This window comes from Saccostrea cucullata, unplaced genomic scaffold (assembly GCF_032062105.1).
Source record: "Saccostrea cucullata isolate Sc308-1 unplaced genomic scaffold, CSIRO_AGI_Scuc_v1 ctg247, whole genome shotgun sequence".
Classification (NCBI taxonomy): Eukaryota; Metazoa; Mollusca; class Bivalvia; order Ostreida; family Ostreidae; genus Saccostrea; species Saccostrea cuccullata.
In genome coordinates, this window is record NW_026934500.1 from 117,285 (window position 1) to 138,159 (window position 20,875).

The 20,875-nt window shown below is 33.4% G+C and overlaps 2 protein-coding genes across 4 annotated transcripts; one reads left to right on the forward strand and one right to left on the reverse strand.

Annotated features, from left to right (window-relative positions):
- The first annotated feature begins 1,740 nt into the window (after nt 1-1,740).
- Nucleotides 1,741-10,877, forward strand: LOC134240879 (mucin-2-like). Of its 3 annotated transcripts, XM_062722983.1 has the most exons (15): nt 1,741-1,880; nt 2,816-2,875; nt 7,393-7,443; nt 7,638-7,691; nt 7,892-7,963; nt 8,062-8,100; nt 8,217-8,279; nt 8,408-8,479; nt 8,715-8,804; nt 9,000-9,077; nt 9,597-9,638; nt 9,765-9,965; nt 10,203-10,385; nt 10,489-10,560; nt 10,683-10,877. In XM_062722983.1, the coding sequence occupies exons 1-15, from the start codon at nt 1,845-1,847 to the stop codon at nt 10,743-10,745; spliced, it is 1,176 nt and encodes a 391-aa protein (XP_062578967.1). In that variant the 5' UTR covers nt 1,741-1,844; the 3' UTR covers nt 10,746-10,877. The 3 variants fall into 3 exon arrangements, with proteins under 3 accessions (XP_062578967.1, XP_062578968.1, XP_062578969.1); XM_062722984.1 differs by lacking the exon at nt 7,393-7,443; XM_062722985.1 differs by lacking the exon at nt 2,816-2,875.
- Nucleotides 10,878-13,694: 2,817 nt separating this feature from the next.
- On the reverse strand, nt 13,695-19,358 carry LOC134240851 (uncharacterized). Its single transcript, XM_062722923.1, has 5 exons — nt 19,260-19,358; nt 15,000-15,686; nt 14,788-14,907; nt 13,911-14,588; nt 13,695-13,816 (listed from the first exon to the last, which is right to left on the reverse strand). The coding sequence occupies exons 1-5, from the start codon at nt 19,336-19,338 to the stop codon at nt 13,809-13,811; spliced, it is 1,572 nt and encodes a 523-aa protein (XP_062578907.1). The 5' UTR covers nt 19,339-19,358; the 3' UTR covers nt 13,695-13,808.
- Nucleotides 19,359-20,875: the final 1,517 nt, after the last annotated feature.

Genomic DNA, 20,875 nt, shown 5'->3' on the forward strand with positions numbered 1-20,875 from the left:
TCTTGCACCCACCTATGATAGTTAGGTTAAAAAAATAATCATGCACACTGATAAGATAGTTTCGCACCTACATCCAAAAGACGAGGTCTTTCAAAAAATATATTTTGTATTTATTTATTAGCATGGCGAACGCATTTTTGCGCAGTAGTACTATGACGTCATAACGTTAATTTTTTTGCGCCATAACTTTGGCGTGTCAAATTCGGGGTTATAACGAATCGGACTTTGGCGTGACCATCGGACTTTGGAGTCCCATCGCACTTTGGAGTCCTACATATATATAGTCAATCAATTTCCTAGCTTTACATTATAAGACGATTTATTGACAAATTCCTGTTTTTAATCAATTTAATTTGGGCGGGGATTTATCAATGAAGCAGTTAAAATGTTTCAAAGGACAATTCATATTGTGCTGCTACGATTTTTTTGACCGAAGTTAATTGTTATAACGAACACAATTAGCACCCAGATTTGTTGAATTCGTTATAACTAAATTTTTTTGCCAAAAATACTTTTACTATTGAAAGTGTTCATTGAAAGGCTGGTTGCCCCCCCCTTTTTACTAAAGTAAAGTAATATGAAGGATATATAGTATTGTAAGCTTAAAAAAGACTATTGTTAGTGAAAAAAGTTTGATTATAACGACACACACACACACATACACACACATTAAATAGGTTATAACGACTTGGGCAATTTTCTGTTATAACAAATTAAATTCGTTATCAACTTTTACAAAGTAAAAAAATCTGTTATAACCCTTTCAAAATCGTGCTATGAAACAAGAAAAGACTATTCTATGTAATGCAGGGAGAAATAAGGGAAAAATACTCTGCATTTTTAAAAATTAATTTCTGACATTGATCAGTTGCATGTACTCAGTAATTAAATATAACATATGTATAATACGCTCCCCACTCCGGTAAAAGAAAAAAATAATCATGCACACCCATAGATAGCTTTGTTTCTATGTAATTCAAATAAGTTAATATATTATGTCATGTAACAAAATTTAGATTTTGATTCCCCTGTGAAAACTAAATCGGTGTAAATGTTCTTTTTATTTATATTTTAGAAGACTGATCATCCAGACTCGTTAGGAACCAGAGGTTCACCGCTCTTGGCGCCTGATGAGGTACTGTATAAAATCTTCTAACACAAATTATTTTCTGTAGAAACTAAACTTTTCCTGGAGATAATTTTCCCTTTGATTTCAATTTACTTTCTTTTTTGCAATTAAATAAATTGACTTATTAATTAATTCATTTGCCAGGCATAACTTTATTTGTTACTTTTTAATTTTTCTATTTATTAAGTTATTCCTATGATGTAAATAAGTGATATGAAATGACAATTTTTTTTAATTTGAAAAATATATGCATGTGTTAGAAATGGCTTTTCTGAAAAAGAGGAATGTTTATTAGATTTCTGTTAAAACATGCTCAATATAAGCATGTTACAGAGCGGCATGTAGATTAACAAATATTTTATGAAATCAATATTTTTCGTCAAGAAACTCTATTGAAGTGACGATTAATTACTGATGACATTGAAATGTTCCAATTTATTTTTTTTTACAAAAAAATCACCTTGTCTAAAACAATTTGTTTTCTTTAGTAAAGCATAAAAATGTTCAGAATAATGCAACCCGTATAAAATTACTTACGATCCTTTTTAACGTGAGTTTTCATTGGCTTACGTCATTACGATTATGACATCACGTTTCTAGTAAGGCTTGCGTTGTGTTGTGGTTACGTCTCATAACCACGACATTTGTTGAACAGAACGGACGCTTTTATTTTCTCTCCCAATTTTCTGCAAAGTTTACCTAACTGAGCGAAGTAATGATGCTGAAAGTGCACAGAATCAAAGATAAGAGGGTAATGCCTCATATGTCGTTTATTTTGTGTAGTAAAAATCAATCGCTATTAATTGTATTCTTTGTTTTTAATTATTTTTTTTAATGGAGGAGTATGTTTTCTATCATGCCATAGTCAGCATCCATCCTTTCTCACATCCGTTCATCTTCAGAATATCATGTTGTTTTTTTATTATTATTATAAAAAGCACACTGCTATATGTATTCCTTTATTTTTTCCGTCAAAAGTAATCATGTATATTTGTATACTAGTAACCGTTGATTCCTGGGTGATATGGTATATTTATGATATATTATGAACAGATTGGATATCTCTATATGTAAATGTACAGAATTTAAATCTAATCATTTATTTTGAAAGAGAATGAATTTGATAAACGATATTTTAGCTTATTTTGGCAGTTACAGAATTGAAAAAACAACATAATTTCAGGGCAATTTCCTAGCTTTACATTATCCAGGACGTCGCTATTGACAACGACATCCTGTTTTAACATATTTTTTTTTTTAAAAAAAAAGGGGGGGGACAAACAAAGTGTTATAGTTGGTGCGTTATTTTATCAATGATGCAGTTCAAATGTTTCAAAGAACAATTAATGCAATTTTTTGGTAAAACAGTTTGTTGTTACAAAAATAAGGAAGGGCTATTTTAGGCAATGCCGTCCTGGAACTGAGGGAAAAATAAGCTGCAATTTTTTTCTGTTAATTTCTGACATTGATGAGTTGCATTTACTCAGTAATTAATGGCAACATACATGTATTTACAATACACTCCCCAGTCCTTAAAAACAACAACAACAACAACAATCACAGCCACGGATAGCTTTGTTTCTGTATAATCCAAATAAATTATATTATGTCGTATAAGAAAATTAAGATTTAGATTCCCCTGTAAAAACTCAGTTGGTATAAATATTCTTTTTATTTATATTTTAGAAGACTGATGATCCAGACTCGTTAGGAACCAGAGGTTCACCGCTCTTGGTGCCTGATGAGGTACTGTATGAAATTCTCTAACTTTTCAAAATGTGAACACAAGTTATTTTCTAAAGATACTGAAATTTCCCTAGGGATGGATTTCTCTTGATTTCTATTTACTTTCTTTTTTAATAAAAATGATATATCATTTATTAACTAATTTACCGGGCATTCATTTATTTAATTGTTACTTTTTATTTTTTTTCTATTCATCAAATTATTCTTCTGACGTAAATATTAAAGTGATATGAATGTATTAAACAGTTATTTTTAAGTTTGAAAAATATATACATATGTTAAAAATGGCTTTTCTTGAAAGAGAGAAATGATTGTTAATCGGTTTTTATTAAAACAAGCTCAATATAATTAAGCTTGTCACAGAGTGGCGTGTCGATAGATAGTCGTCATCAAGAATCTCTATTGAAGTGACAAATTACTTTTAACACTGAAATTTCCCAGTTTATATTTATGAAAAAATATTCAAATTGTCTCTAACAATCCGTTTCTTTAGTAAATCATAAATTGCGTTCCTTTCTAACGTGAGTTTTGGTTGTGGTTACATCTCATAACCACGATATTTGTTGAATATAGAACGGACGCATTTACATGTATTTTCTTTCCGAATTTTCTGTAAAGTTCCCCCAAACTAAGCAAAGAATGGCGCTAAAAGTTCACAGAAACAAAGATAAGAGGGTAATGCCTCGTGTCGTTTATTTTGTTTAGTAAACAATCCTTGTTGATTTTATTTGTAGTTTACATTAAAAATGGGGGGGGGAGTTTACATGTCATGTCAGCATCCATTCTTTTACACATCGACCCGTCTACTTTCAATATACATACATGCATCCTATTTCTTTGAAATAAAACTACAAAACAACATGCATCTTCTTTCCTTTATTTCAGTTAAAATTAATCATGCATAATCTGTATTGTAAAATTTGTCATCCTTGCCAATTTTGGAGCATATGGGATTTGATATTTTGTAATCATGTATTTTATATGTACATCTATCTGTGTAAATTAAGAATGTGTTAATTTATATAGGCCATCTATGTACAAATTAATACAGTTGCTAAGTGTGAATAATGTACAAGAATTATGTAATTTAGCGAAGTTTATCTATAAAGCCCTCGCGCTTAGAAATGATTCGATCATGTAATGTTGTGTCATTTGCTGATTTGTTACTTTTAAATTGTTGATATGACTATAACTGCTTCTAGTATATTACGTGTACGTTGCATTAATCTCATGTCATTCTCCATATAAACTGTAAAGACTGTTAATACGAGTTTGTATGTATATATGTGCATGTTCCACAGGGATTTACAAGGACTGACCGTCCATTTTCGATTATTTCCTTTGTTTATATATTCACACTGCTCAACGCGTTATCGGCTATTCGGTTGTTATCGGACACTCGGTTGATAACAATTTTTGACAGGTTAGTAAATTATTTTAAATAAACTTTGCTAAAATAGAAACAGAGAATATTCATTGTGCTTTTTGTAAACAGAAATAAATACGGATACAAAATAAAGCCTCGATACGTACTAGTATAGCATTTGTTAGCCTTTGGAAGACTTTTAAAGTCAAATTTGTTATATTTTGCAAGTTTTTCTCCGATTGGCATTGCTGTAAATAGCCTTTTTTCTTCAAAATCCTTGTTTACCTTGCTTTAATGATTGTCCACAAGAAGACTTCCTCAGAATCTTGCAAACATGTAATTAAAGAGCAAAAATTGCCCGAGTTTAACTTTCAGTATGTTATCGGAAATACGGTTGAATAATGCACTTTGTTATCGGATAACTCGGTTTTGGTTATCGGAAACAAAGGTTGTCATAAATTAAGGGAAAACGCAAAGAAACGACAGAAATCCGTAAGAAATCTAAATATTTAAATTGGCTGGCTCGAAATTCTAATTTTTGGCTATAATATATGCCTCTTTAAGAATATGTATAACTTTTAAAAATTGTGTTTTTTTGGCATTTCTCACTGAAATCTGCATTGACCTGTCTGAAAATATGGTACAAGTTTTAAATTTCATTATGGTACCGAGGTCCCCTGTGTGGCGCAGTGGTTAGAGTGTCTGCTCTAGAGTCGCCAAGTAAGGAGTCGATCCTTACGTTGATCCCACAGTGGGACGTCGCAGTAGGTGCTAGCACAAAAAAGATCCCTCACTGCTCAATGGCCCTATAGGTGCTGAGTATATGACAAATTTTGAAGCTCTCCGCCGGGCAAGTGATGGCGTCTCCATATGACTGGAAAAAAACGTAGGAGGGCGTTAAACAACATACAAATAAGTTGCTGAACGCATGGCGAAGAAACAGTTGCTACCCATTTTGATCGACTTAGGTCAGTCGCCGCTGAGTTTCAAACTCACAACCTTTCGAACACAAATACATTTATCAGTTTGGTATGTACATACAAACAATTTAAACTCAAGGGTGGTTAGGTGAATTTCCAAAAAGGTAGTTAGACCAAAATATATGACATAAAATTCAAAATTTTGACTTTAAATTTTTTTTTTTTTAAATCGTAAATACGGATAAAATTGCAGTGTGCTCGAATTCAATGTGTTGATTGCGCTAATGCTCATTGGGGGGGGGGGGCTGACATGGATTTTGCATTGCTATTGGGTGTTTATACTGAAGCAAAAAATCTCTACCACCCCCACCCCCTTGTAATTTAAAACGCAAATACATCTGTAACTGTTTGTAGAGAAAGTTAAAAATACGAGGAACTGCAGTGAATCAACCAGCACCCCTCCTCCTTAATAGATATTTTTAACGGTTGGAAAATAAGCTATATATTTTTTTTTAAAGCGTTTCTAACGCAGTAAAATTTCAGTCGGTTCCCTTAACTCATTTTTTTAAATATTTTTTTCTGAACCACGCTTTTTGTTAAAGGATAGTCTCTTTAATCTACTACATGTACATATCCATATTACATTGTATAAAAAAGAATTAAGAATTATTATTTTTCTTTAATGTTGAGAGCTGTCTGATTGACACAAGATCACATGATCAAGTATTTAAAATGTCCTATAAACTGGGTGATTCTATTTTAAGTAAAAATATACATTCTTTGCTAACGTGTGACCATAACTTGTTTCATAAAAGATACCTGCTATATATGTGTAACTGTGAAGTGATAATACGATAACATTTGGACAAAAAAAATAACCCGGGGATATGGGGGAAAGAACTTTTTTTTTTCTCATAATAATGTAATACATGTAAACTATATCGGAAGACTAAAGCAAAATTGTTATCATTAATTAAACATGATAATTTATGTTTGAAACTGCCTGAAGCAGTTTCCAAGAGGTTATCTTGAATGGAAAACAAGAAAAATGGTTGAACAGATGAGTTCTATAATAAATTTATAATTATTAATGAGTAGTTCTATAATAAATTTATAATTATTAATCTTATTTATATACATTTATATCAAAACAAACTTTTACGTTTGCTATTTTCAAGAATTGGCAGATTATAATGGAATTTTCCAATCTATTTATGAAGCTAAAGGAAACTTTTTAACCTGAGTTTATAACATACACTGTAAAACTGAAGTATCCGGCAACATCAACCGAGTTGACGATAACATGTTATATATAACGAGACATTTTAAAAGACTGTTTACTAACCTTTAATTTGGATTTTTAATCTCAGTTTGCTGATCTAAAGGTATCTAATTGTCCATAGAATAAATAGATCAGTTTGTTTAATAGAATAAACTAGTTTTGAACTCTAGAGAAGTTAAAATGTGATGACATAGTCCGAAATTTTTGTAAAATATCATTTGAAAGAGCTGTAGATCTTTTGAAAGAGAGTGATTTAGTTTGTGCTTTGTGCTGCTGAAAGTATAATGAATTATCTGTCATAGATCACAAACTTTATTTACTGAAATACAAATTTATCGTTGATATATGAAATTTAAAATTACCCACATTTTCTAAACATTGCTTTTCTTGCACCGAGTGTCCGATAACAACCGAGTTGCCGATAACGCGTTGAGTAGTGTGATATTAAAAGTAGTAGTTTCAGAATAAAGAAATTTGATAAGAATTTTTCAGGGCAGCAAATTATTTTCCTAATCCTACATTATCCAGACGTCGCTACTGACAACAGCATCTTGTTTAAATATTTTTGCGGGGTAAAGGGGTGGGCGTTGGGGGGTTGGAGTTGGAGGTGCAAGTATTAAAATTTGTTAGAAAATCAAGGTCATGGTTAATTGTTACCATAATATGTATGACGCAGTTCAAAAGTTCAAAGGATATTTCACATTTTGTTGCAACAATTCTTTATTGGTAAAGTTTCTTTATAAAATACAATTTTACGAATGAAATGTTATTGAATACAAATTATAAATTTTGCAATACAAATAAGGAATCATACAATACAAATGAAAAAATCATACAACACAGACAGAAAGTTATAAAAATATGAGTATGGAGGTTTGTTAAACTGGTTAAAACATTTTTTCTGAATGAATATAAATTACAGTAAATTATTATTTTTTCTTTATTTTAGGGACTGGTCTCTTCTGGACCTCAGAAGCAGGTGGCGCCACCACCCAGACAGGTGTGTTGATTCTGTAGAACTGTAGTCAGTTACTGAGGTCTAATCATTTTCTCATTATCGATGTATTCGTTATCCGCTTTAAAATTACATCTTTAAAAATTTTTGAATTTTTATAAATATGTATAATGTGTATATTATTATCAAATATATTACTGTTATAACATGTATAATTATATATAAAACATATTTTTCAGACACGTGATAACCCAGATGGGGCCACATCAAGAGGAAGAAACTCGCCTGACCAGGTATATTGTGGCTAACAAAAAAAGTGAATAATACTCACTTGTTTTTATTTATTCGAGTGTATTTTTGTAATTTTACTTTGTATAATTATGATAGTTTTCAGTTATAATTCATAAAATTGTGTTAATTATCAAATGTTCATTTATAGAGTGCTTATTTATTAAAGGTAAAGAGTAAATATTATACTATATTTACTTTGTAGGCTGTACCCAAGAAGAGACGGTGGCGACCATATAACAGAGTGTGGAGACGCGACCAGAAATGGACCAGAGAGGTAAATATAAATTTAATATTATTTTTAGAATTATTCTGATTTCATAAACTGATTGAAACTTTTAAATTAATATGAATATTTAAAATTGTTTTTTGTAGGGTCTGACGTACCCTCAGAAGTCACCGGTATCACAACAGGTGTGTTGAATGATAAACAATTAAACATTCTCATGTCCTACAGTATTGTTGATTAAACAGGGAAGGGGAGATAGATCAAATACATACACATAATTTTAATTTATATATTTCAGAAGTCAGCTGAGCCAGGCGAGGACTTGTCAGAGACCAGAACACCACCACCTCTGGTGTCTGACGAGGTAGGGTACAGGAATATGGAATTCAAATGTATAATGTTTATAATAAGTGGATAATATCTTATGCATGTTGTATAATAGTACATGTATAAATGTGTACAGGTGCAACACTGATTCTCTTTGTTTTGTAGGTCGTTCCAAACAAGAAGAGGTTTTGGACATGTAACCGTGTTTGGCGAAAAGACAAGAAGTGGATACGAGAGGTAAGTTTAAAGCTCGAATTAATTTCAAGGGGTGGGATGGGGCTAGTAATTAAAAAAAGATATACAAGTTTTTTCTAACTTAAAAAAAGTATCAGAAATCACTAAAGAGGAATAGCATTAATCTATGGAGGAAGGATGATTAAAAATAATGAATGAATCAATTAAATACATTAAGTACATGTATGAGGTATAAATGATCACTTATTGATAATTATAAATATATGATGTATTATAGGAGAAGACTCAGCAGCAGGCAGTGCCACCTCCTACCCCGGTACACAGGGACAACCCCACAAAGACACCACCGCTCCCAGTACCCAAACAGGTATAGCTGAGGCTCAGAGGTTCTCCTTGTATTTTAATCAATTGAAGGTTATGACAGAAAACCTTGAAAACTGATAAGTTAAAAAACTACATGTAGTTAAAAATATCACAAAATGAAATCTTTTGACATCTTTTTTCTTGATTACAGTAACTTGAATAATATAGAGTTTAAACAGTATGAACTAATGTTTTATAGCATGACCCACCCCCGTTTCTGAGGAATTACTGGCGGAGAAACAGGGTATGGAGGAGGGACATGGTGTGGGTGAGAAAGGTAAACACAGCACTCTTATCACTATAATTGCAAGATAGGTTGGTGGATGAAATTAATGATTTATTACAAGTTTTTACAAGATAGAAAAATTTCCACACCTTAAATAAAATACAGATCGAAGCTAAGCAAAAACCGATTTCAAACTGCGGTAGCGTACTTCTCCTGTACCAGCATCTTGGATCAGAGAGAAATAATGGGCAAGCAGTTGTATGAAATTATGGGTAAAATGTCAAAAGGTAAATTATTTTTTCATCACTAATTATAGGACTGTTAAATGTGAAGTAAAAATACAATGTAAATTACCATACTTAAACAGTATAGGATGATATTTTATAGTCAATGTCACATTTGAATTGAACAATATTTAACACTTTTATATTTGAAGGCAGTTTTTTTATCAAGCTTTGATCATTATTAGTTTTAAATTAATTATCTGGACTTGGGAAATACCCTCCATAGTAAAATTGTTTTATTAGTGAATAAGTGTTAATATTCCTTTCTCCAATTTCCTTTTAATAGCCCACACCAGAGCCAGAGACGCATGCTACTGATGAAGTACAAGTATGTATCTTCTATCATAATTTCGATCATTGACATACCAGTGTATATTTTATCATACATTAAAATTGTTAGTTATTATCATCAGTTTTAAGAACTTTATATAGATTTTCATCTTTCTTTGCACAGGATCCCACATTAGGACCCTCTTCCCAGGAGACTGGATCCTCTCCCACCACTGGCACGGCTGGATCCTCTCCCACCACTGGCACAGCTGGATCCTCTTCAGCCCCTGATGTCCCTCCTGATGATGGAGAGCCCACCCCACCTGCGGCTTCTGATGTTCCTCCCCTCCCTCCCTCTGACAAAATAAAGACCACCACTGACAGGGTGGGTGTATTTTCAAATTTCTCTCAGGAATTAATCAGCCAAAAATTTAAGAAAAACTTTTGAAATGTTTAAATTATGTAAAAAATACTAAAAATCAAAATTTTATCGACTTTAAAACAAATAATATAGTAGGAAATGTCAATCTTAGCTGCTTTAAGGCAGGTAAGAAAGATAAAAAAAGAAATGAAAAAAGTTATATGCCAAATATTCATTAAAACAAAATGTCTTCTTGTCCAGATGACCAATGGCAGACAGAGTGAGGACCAGACAGAAGGGGACAGTCCCGGGGGTACCAGCCAGACCCACAAGAGCAAGGTAGAGGACCAGACAGAAGGAGACAGCCCCGGGGGTGCCAGCCAGATCAGTGACCTGCGTTCTCCCTCTTCATGCTGCACAGAGAAACAGCAGACAGGGGTTGAGGTATTGGATCAAGTCCTAATTAAATTCAGATACATTAAGTAATTGTTTGAAGGATATATGTCTTTTTTGTTGTTAAACAATTTACTAGTATTTCTTATTCTAGAACAAGTCCACTCGGAAAAGGAAGAGGCCCAGTAGTCCATGTGAACCATCAAAGAGACAAAAGACTGCTTTGGTAAACAAATTTTATTTTGACCGTACTTTTAAAGCAATCTTCTTTACATATCTTGGAATATACAATCCATTAAATTATTCTTCTAAATTGTTATATTATACTGCAGTAATTCTGTTTTGTAGTTTTCTCTGATGGAAACTGAGATGGAATGCCTGATGCAGATGTTCGCTTCCCTGAGCTTGTGAGCTCCGCGCCGGTTTAGGAATTTTTACCTGTGTGGCTTTATTACGACGTAAGATGTTTGTGGTTTGGGTTGGTTTAGTTTTCTGGGGTTTACATATTGTCACACAGGTAAGTGATGCTATACCTCTTTGTATATATTTATACATAGTTCTTTTTTATTTAATCACTGTAACTGTAAATACTTTTGATTAAAGTTTTCCTTAACCTTTCTTATTTTCGATTGATATTTTTGGTATTTCGTTTGTTCGTATGTTATGCCTGTTTGTTTGTTTTATCAGTTTTGCATGATTTTCCAATAAACGTAAAAACATCTACCCTTGTTGTTGTGTTTTTTATGCTGGAACAGATGGTAATACCATACTGTTACTAGTAAGTGGAAGACGTGTACAAGTGGAAACGTAAAGAAAGTGAAAGATTTTACAACACACTTATCAAAGGAGATCCTCTGCGCCAAGATTGATTTTTCTGTAATTATTATGCAGAATTTTGTGTCCAAAGCATTATTTTACTGAAGGCAGCAAGCTGACCCTGAAACTCCCTGACATGTGATAATACAAATGTTTCATCTAACAATCTACTGTGTGATGAGGCACGGCTTCACTATTACTGCAAGACTGTTGAAATCAGACAACTGATAACTCTTTTCTAACTGAGCTGAATGTCTTCTGTCAGTGCAACAGTCATATTCAGTCATTAGTTGTATGAAAGCCATAGCATCAAATGTTCAATGTTAGAGTCTGGTTAAAGTTTGCCAAAATGGACCATACTCTAAGATCAAAGTCGAGGGGTTGAACATGCTGGTACCCAAGGAAATGTCTTGCCACAAGGAATTTACTCATGGAATATGAAAGCAATAGCAAGGACTAATCAAAAAATTATTGCGGAAAAATATTTTAACGAATGGATTACTACTAAAAGACAAACAGGCAGTCGGACTGATGGAGCAAAAAATCTAGAAGGCATAAAAACTGAATCCGATTAGACCAGTTAATTTCTTCACTTATTAGCCACGATTATCTCCGGCGATTATACATATCATAATGAAATAAGATGATGATGATGACATTTTCTGTGATGCCATGGTCATAAGTATACTAGTACTTTTGAGAGACTGAAGCTGTCGGCTTATTTAGACCCCCCCTACCCGACAGGTATTGTTATGATGTCCCGAGTGCGCTCAGAGTTGCCCTTGACTGACTGCAGTATTTCCTTATACTTCTGGTGGTGACCTGGATGGAGTTATTTGTAGCCTATCGCTATATTGATATTTCCAGTCCAGTCTCTTTCGCCGGAAAATGGTCAGGTCTCAAATTGACCTCTACAGAACTGCATTTCAATTCCAGTTATCTTTCAGCATAATCTTCAAGAAATTTAATGCAGGGTCACTTTTGGAAATTGAGTCGATGGTTTAAGGCCCTATACAATTCTTAAGTTTCTAGTGTTTTTTGCTGCAGTATTTCAAATAAACGTAAAACATCTACTTTTTTGTTGTTTTATATGATGGAGCACATGATAATACCATAGTGTTAAGTAGAATACACAAGTGGAAACGTGAAGAAAAGGAAATATTTTACATGTACATTTGTCAAAGGAGATCCTCTACATCCAAGATTGAGTTTTCTGCTATCATTATATTATTCAGAATTTTTTATCCAAAGCACTTTTTTACTGAAGGCAGCAAGCTGACCCTGAAACACTTGCATGTGATACTACAGATGTTTCATCAAACAATCTACTGTGTGATGATATTCAGCCATTAGTTGTGAGTGACTGTGACATACATAATTTATGTGAAGTTTGAAGGATCAACTTTTTAATATTCGAGTGTGGTTAAAGAGTACAAATGTACTCTGCAATAATGGATCAATCGCTAGGGTCTTAGTCAAGAGGTCTAGAATACTGGTACCCAAGGAAAGGTCTTGTCGAAAGGAATTTACTCGCGGAATATTAAATCCATAACTCGGACCAATAAAAATTATTGCGGAAAATAATACTAATACTGGTAGTCAGATTACTAGTAACAGACAAACAGGCAGGCAAACTGATGGATCAAAAACTATCACGTCTTAAATCGTCCTCTACAGAACTGCATTTCAATTCAAGTTTTCTGTCCAATTCAATTCCTTCAGTTCAATTTTTTGCAGTATTAGTATTTTACAGTTTTGGCGGTACACAATATCTCCTAGCTTGAACCTTTAACCTTGATGTGACTTCACTTTGTGTGCCTCTTTCATCTTTCACTGTGGAATTTTGATGTTACCTGTTACTAGATTCCTGGAACTTCGCCCGAAGATGTTCTCAAGGGACTGTTTAGCCTGGTTTGGATTGATACTTGCTTCCATGTTTAGCTGGCTGTCTACCAATGCAATCTTATGTGAAGATTATTTTATACATTTGGCTGTGTCTATTGCCTTCCCTATTCCAGATCATGTCATTTCGAGGTAAATGTCCCAAATCTATGAACCCTGCGTCATTTTCTGATGGACAGTGCCCTCCCATTTGAAACAGTCCGGGCTGCTTAGACACGGCAAGCACGGACACAGTTTCAAGAAACCTGTGACTATACATGTACCATCCCCGGTCCTATAAGTAAAATATGTTTGGAAACCATGCCAAAAAGTGGCCGGAGCACGGACAACGCAAGGGACATTGTCCAAATTATTTTGATTTTATCTCTTGGCTTTTTGTCAATTTTTATAACTATAAAGAGACAAGTAATTTTTGGAAACTAATGTCAAAAAACTGCACGTGTGACTAGATTCGTCAAATCCTGGAAAATTTGGCTTGTAAACGTTACAATATTCGATCTCGTCCATTTGTATTTTCCATTTGTTTAAGAAAATAAAACAAAATAATGATATTCATCTTCAGTATCATTTTCATGTAAAATGCGGAGTCTTTGATGAAATACCAGAATGATATATCTTTAATTTGACTGCTAGCACAACCCATAATTTGAGATATTTATTTTAAAAATTAAAACTGTATTCATATGTATACAATGTACATATATTCAAATTGGTTTCTTTTTTTCAGTTTTCTTTCTTGCATCTGGTTCCATAACTTCATAATTCTGAAAAAAAAAATAAATGTGAAATAATGGGACTTCTTTTAAATGCTCATGATAGAAAGTATATATTTTAAAAAGTGCACTGAAGCATACTCACCAAAACGCATTCCCAGAGAAGCACCGTCAATGCTTGCAAGGGTATTGTATCCGCTCACCACATATCCTCCACAACCCCCCATGTGCATCTCAAACTGGAGAAAGTATGACTGTGGAAGTTGAATAGCCTGATTCATACGTACCCCTACGTCAATCCATTTCTTCATCAATGGCGTGTAACAACACTTCTTATAGTATCCAACAGGAGACTTATTTCCCTTGTTGAAATAGAAAGCCATGTAACTGTTAGGATTGGCATCACAGTTACGAAAGGTTTGGTCGGTGTTATTTACTCTGTAGCCTTGTGTCGACTTGGATTTTGCTGTATTTGCGTCCAAGAAGCCAAGATAGAGATATGGGCCCATTTGTTTGGCATTGACTGGAGTGTTGAATCCACCATTTGAGTTATATTTTACTGCCAGTGGTTTGTTCATGTATGAAGATATCTGCTGCAGTTTTGAGTCGTATTGTTGACCTTGTCGTAAGTGTCGGACCAAAACATGAGATCTGATTTCAAACAAATCATCGACGTTGACGGATACATTTGTGTTCGAGACAAATGTGTAACCAAAGGTCTTATGAAATTCACAGAACACCTTATAGGTTTGGTTTTGTCTGTTGTAAATAGTGTATTCTCCAGTTATTCTACGCTTTGAAAACGCAAGATCTTTACAGGAATCTAAAGTGAAGCAAATAAAAGGTTTCTTAATGCATACATGAGAGCAAGAAAGAGATGAAAATATATACAAGTAACCTTCATATTCATAGTATTTTTGACTGAAAATTAAACTATGAAAAGTATTATAAGATGAAATTATAATTAACAGCACAATTTTAAGAGAAGATCATAATGAAGCATTAATCAACAGCAAACTTACTTGGTTCTTTGCTTTGACATTGAAAACCCATGTATCCTGGCCTACACGAACAGGAAGGCCTTCCTCTCCTCATCGAACAAGTTCCACCATTTTGACATTGTACATCCTCACATGATAAATCTTGAAAGAACATGTATAAAAAAAAACTGCAATACATTTATTAGTTAATTAAGTTTGAATATTCTTTTTGATTTTACATTTCTAAAGCTTACCAAAACGAAATCCAGGCACGGCGCCTACAATATCAGAAAAGGAACTAAATCCGGGAACGACATATCCTCCACACCCTCCCATGTGCATCTCAAAAAACCTGAAGTAGCTGGAAGGAATACTTGGGTGATATCTTGTAGAGACGTCGATCCATCTGCGCATGAATTGGTTATAACAACATGACATGTGGTAGCTGTGCGTTTGGAGTTTAGTATTGTTGTAGAAAAAGGCGATGTAAGAGTTTGGGTTTGCATCACAATTTTTGAATTCCCAATCTTTAGATCCTGCTCTGTATCCTTGGATATTGCGATTTGAAGCAAAGGCAACCGGAAGGAATCCTACATAAATGTATTTCCCCAGAAATGGTGCATTTAGCGGTGTACTGAAGCCGGTATTTTTGTTGACTTGAAAACTTAATGAATACCTGGATTTGTACCGGCTGAGTTCTTCCATTATTGTGCTGTATCTTTTGCCGGAGGTCCGAAGGTGAACCACTTTCATTTCATTCGTGTTTGATAAAATGTTATTTAGATGGAAAGAATTTCCTGAAAAGTCTTTAACGTACGTGTAGCCATGTGAATCTGAAGTAAACTCACAGAAAACAGGAAAGCTTATTCCGTCATCTGTGTATATTCTGTATTCTCCACTTTTTACGTTGGGTTTGCTTAGAATAATGTCTTTGCATGATCCTGCATTGATATAAATAAAAAAATGATAATAAATATTGGACTGTGTCATATTTTAATATGAGTGGCAAATATGTCGACATTATGCTTTTGATTTGTTATGTTTACATGGGGGTGAGGCTTGAATTTTAAACTACCTGAGATTGTTTCCATATCAATATTTAAAATGATTCTATTATTATTAAGCAGAAGATTTCCCCTACATATTCCTTTTTAGCTCACCTGAGCCGAAGGCTCAAGTGAGCTTTTCTGATCAAAATTTGTCCGTTGTCTGTCGTCGTTGTCGATGGCGTCGTTGTTTTAAACTTTTCACATTTTCATCCTCTTCTCAAGAACCGCTGGACCAGTTTCAACCAAACTTGTTACAAAGTATCCTTGGGTAAGGGAGAGATATTTATGAATTAGGGAAAAATTAAGGCATTTTTTAAAAATCTTCTCAAGATCCATAGGGAAAGGAAAGATGAGACTCATGTTGAATCATCCTCAGGTAGTGTACATTCAAGTTTGTTCAGATCATGACCCCCAGGGGTAGGATGGGGCCATAATGGGCGATCAAATTTTTACATAGGAATATACAGGAAAAATCTTTTAAAATCTTTTTCTCAAGAACCATTGGGACAGGAAAGATGAAACTCATGATGAATCATCCTCAGATAGTTTACATTCAAGTTTGTTCAAATCATGACCCGGTAGGGTGAGGCCACAATGGGCGATAAAAGTTTTACATAGGAATATATAGGAAATCTTTTAAAAATTTCTTCTCAAGTACTGCAAAGTCTCAATGGTGGATCAAAGTTTTACATAGGAAAATAAAGGGATAATCTCAATAAAAGAACAGCTATGTTAAGTCATATTGATATGTAAGCATCCTCATGTATTGAAGATTTAAATTTTTTCAAATCATGAGTACCCTTTGGGTAGGGAGGGAAACAATGGGGTGTCAAATTCAAATTATTACAAAGTAATATATACAAACAAAATGTTAAAAAAATCTATAAAAATCTTTTTCTCAAGAAGTTATATGCAGAATTGATATGGAGGCATTCTCAAGTAGTATTAAAATTCAAGCCCCATCCCTCATCCCCCTCCATTCCAACCCCTCAGTAAACTTTTCAATTCTGATCTGATTTGTGCTTTTTCCTAGCCGATTGGCTCAGGCGAGCGATGTAGCCCCTGGGCCTCTTGTAAAATTTTAATCCCCCGTTGTGGTCCCACTCCACCCTCAGGGGGTAATGATTTGAACAAACATGAATCTTCACTATACACCTGGGGATGCTTCCATTATAATATGACTATCATGGTTATGCTCTTCTTGGGAAGATTTTTTTCAAATTAACCCACTCGAATGATGACGTAGCCCTTCATTTAAACAAACTTGAATCCCCTTCATCAAGGATGCTTTCTGTCGAGTTTGGTTGAATTTGGCCAAGTGGTTCTAAACAAGTCAGAATGTGAAAAGTGTATAGACGGACGGACATACGGACGGATTACAGACAGAATGTCATCAGAGATGTTCACTTGAGCTTTCAGCTCAGGTAATTCAAAAACTAATATAATTTTTCATCACTTACGAGGGCCGTTAAAAAATTACGCCGACTTGTTGCACAGAAAAAATATTTGACGACATAATCGGGCAAAATGTCACACATAATATAAAAGAATCTTTACTTTTGTGGTCTTCAAAATTTCATATCAAAATGTTGTACATTGATATCAATTTGGGGTGATTTATTAGGACATATCATTAAGTCACGGAGCAGCAAAATCTTCGACGTCACGGGCATTATAAAAAAAAACATTTTATTTTCTCAACATTTTCCCAAGAATACCTGTACAGACAGTTTAACTTACCTTATCTACTCAGATACACCATTTCTTGTCAAGCTTAAAATCAATAACCCCCTCCCCCCCCCCCCTTTTAAAAAAAAAACAGACAAACAAACAAAACATAAAAATTATTCTTTTTTTGTTTTAAAATCAAAAACTGCTGGTACTTATTAGACGTAGTGTGACATTGGTGACTCTCAATCACGTTCTTTACAGTCCCGATATAGTTTTCGTCGATAATTTTACGTCCTCCCGTATAGCTTTTTTACAGAGGTATAACGGTTTAAAATTCAATTTTGCTATTAGTAGATAAATGTCACGAATACCCTAGCTAGTTTACTACATGTTTTATTATACATATTTTGGATCTATGTTAGCGATATCTCGAGCATTACACATAATTTAACAAAAAGGTTGTGCTCCGTCAATTCAGGAAACGTCATTTTCACGGTCATTTTCACAGACATTGCATTGGAGAAAAATCATTATATTTCTATTAGTACTTCAAATATCACCTCAGAAATCTTAAAGCTTAATAATAGAATAATATAAAGATACATTTGAGAAAATTGTAGAAAAATATCGCGAATTATAGAAAATTACTGAGTTTAATTTTGCAGTCCGCATGTTTTTGTTTTAAAATTTTTGTCGTGCTCCGTACCTCTCCATCAGCGGTATCAACACAGCGATAATTTTAGGTGATTTTTTTTTTTAAATAGATAAATTTGGCAAAAAGTACATTGGAATCTTTGAGATACATATTTCTGTGAAATTTCATTACTATATGACGCCTGGAAGAGTAAATAATAGCAGAGTCCGCGTAATTTTTGAACGGCCCTCCTAATTTTATTTTACCAGTTCGTGTAGACCTTGCCTTATTTCGAAAAAATTGCCTTGTTGTTGTTTTGAAGACTACAATAAGTATACTTGCTTACTCATCCCGGACGACCCATGAGGCCGTTCAACAAAGAACAATAAGTATGACAAGGGGAGAAATCTGGTGATTGGTGATCAAAGTAATACAATTATATAGTAATACATAAAAAATTGTTCTTAACAATAGCAGTTTTGATAAATCATATTTATATGATTTTCATCATCTTCAGGTTGTATAGATTCAAATTTGTTAAAATCATGACTCCGAGGGTAGGGTGGGGAGATGATATATGCTCAAAGTCCTACATATGAATAGATAAAAAATAAAGATCAGTAGGACCATAGGTACTGGTAACCTTTACTGCATTGTACATAAGTGAGCGTTGTGGCCTTTGGGCCTCTTGTTAGTAAATCAGTGCCTCGTGAAGATGATGCATAAGTGCAAGTCTGTGTGATAAGCACTCAAACAACAAGCATATTCTTTATAAAAAAGATACAAAGCAGCCTGAATTTATTATTCTTCCCCAAATCTATACGTGTACTGTATTTTTATATCTAAATAAAACTCAATGATAAAACACGATAAAACAGTAATAAACACCAACTGATTTGAACCTCAATGTAAAAACAATAATAAGAAAATAATATCAAATCCCCACTTTCTCCAGAATTTGGCTAATAAAAACCTTTAATTAAAACGTATCATAATTGTGACAATTGCAATTCATTCAAATACTAATTTTCGCCTACAAAATGTAATATCCGTATCAATAATGATGAATAAAATGCTTTGAAATCATGATAAGAGCGAAGAAAAAAAATCACATCAAAGTTCTCCAAGAATGTTAAAAATACCATTATAAAATTACTTACTGGGCTTGCACAAATAGGCGGCAATGTCCAAAAAAATTAAAGTCAAAAGGGTTAATGTGATAGTCGGTCTGAAATGCATCGTCTTGACTTTACAATAGTCTAGTTGTTTGTTGCTATCCATATAACCCTTATATATAGGTACTTGAATATGGGTAAAATTTGGGAATGGATTATTTCAGAAAATTGTATTATATTTTTTTAAAACACCGAAGGTGGGATTTTCCATTAAGAACTACTATTTTGAAATTGTTCTTTTTCGACTTCTGTCGTTTCATTGTAAGGCGTTCTCGCTTTGCCACTGACGCATTCTTACGGATGTAATAATATTGTTTTGCACGTCTTAACATGACAAATTATAAATTGAAGTATTTGTAAAGATGCAGCAAAACATTTTGTTTATTTCAAGAAGCACTCACATTGACAAACAAACAACCTATCACAAAAACTATTAGCTTGAATGAACACATACATAAAAATTTATCACAGGGATTGGTTGAAAAGTGGTATGTTTTCAGGTTTCTTGTTTTCTAAAAATCCGTAGGGGTGTCTAAGTGTCCAGGACAATATTTAACATTTATTTAAAATGCAAGAACACGTAGCATCAAAAATGCGATTTCATCAGTCATTTCATTGTTTTTTTTAATCGTCGATATTTTTAGAAATATGATCATTTACAGAATGCATTCTCCCAAAATACTAGTATCCATATTTTTTTTTTATTAAAAAACAAAATTTTAAAAATTGAAATTCCCAAAGAGCTCTTATACATTTTCTGGACATGTTTTTCATTTACATTAATGATTCATTCACTTAATAGGAAGTGCAGTGTATTCAGTGAAAATGATGTATGAGAGAAGGTGTGTATTTGAATAAATTAGCTGCAGAACTGTAGCTCTCCGAAAAATATATTGATAGACCGGAGAGCTACAGAGCCACCCATTGAAAAAACTGTATATTTATTGCGCACAAAAAGTTGCGCTTATGTATGGATTAATTCTTCCAAATTCTTACCTCAATTGCAAAAACTTTAGATTTCAAAAAATTCTGTACTCTTCTAACAAGTACTTTTGTAGTCGACATCTATATAGGAAGCGCGTTGGGCCGAATTATCTTACAAACCAAAATGACAGTATAAACAGACGAAATTTTCGATGATCTCGATTTCAGAGAAAGGAGGGCTATAAACAACAACTATAAGGTATGTTTTGTTGTGGAAACAGTGAAATATTATATTAGGAATACACGGTTAGTAATATTTTGAGATTATAGTTTTAAAAACATGGAGAAATAAATCGATAAACAGCGCACTTTTTTGTGTGCAATAAATAAACAGTTTTATTTCAATGGGTGGCACTGTAGCTCTCCGGTCTGTCAAATTATTTTTTCGGAGGGCTACAGATCTGCAGCTATGAATAAATATACTAATATGTTTTCATATGTACATGTTTTCTTATATGGCTTTAAAGGAATATCAAAACAATAATAAAGCCCGTACAAACTGTGAAACAACAACATGTATCTTTATTAACTTTTTAAAGTGTCATGTCCTTAAAATACAGGTAAATAAAAGTTTGCTTCCGCCAAGGGGGAAGAATCTATGTCTCCGAATCATAAGA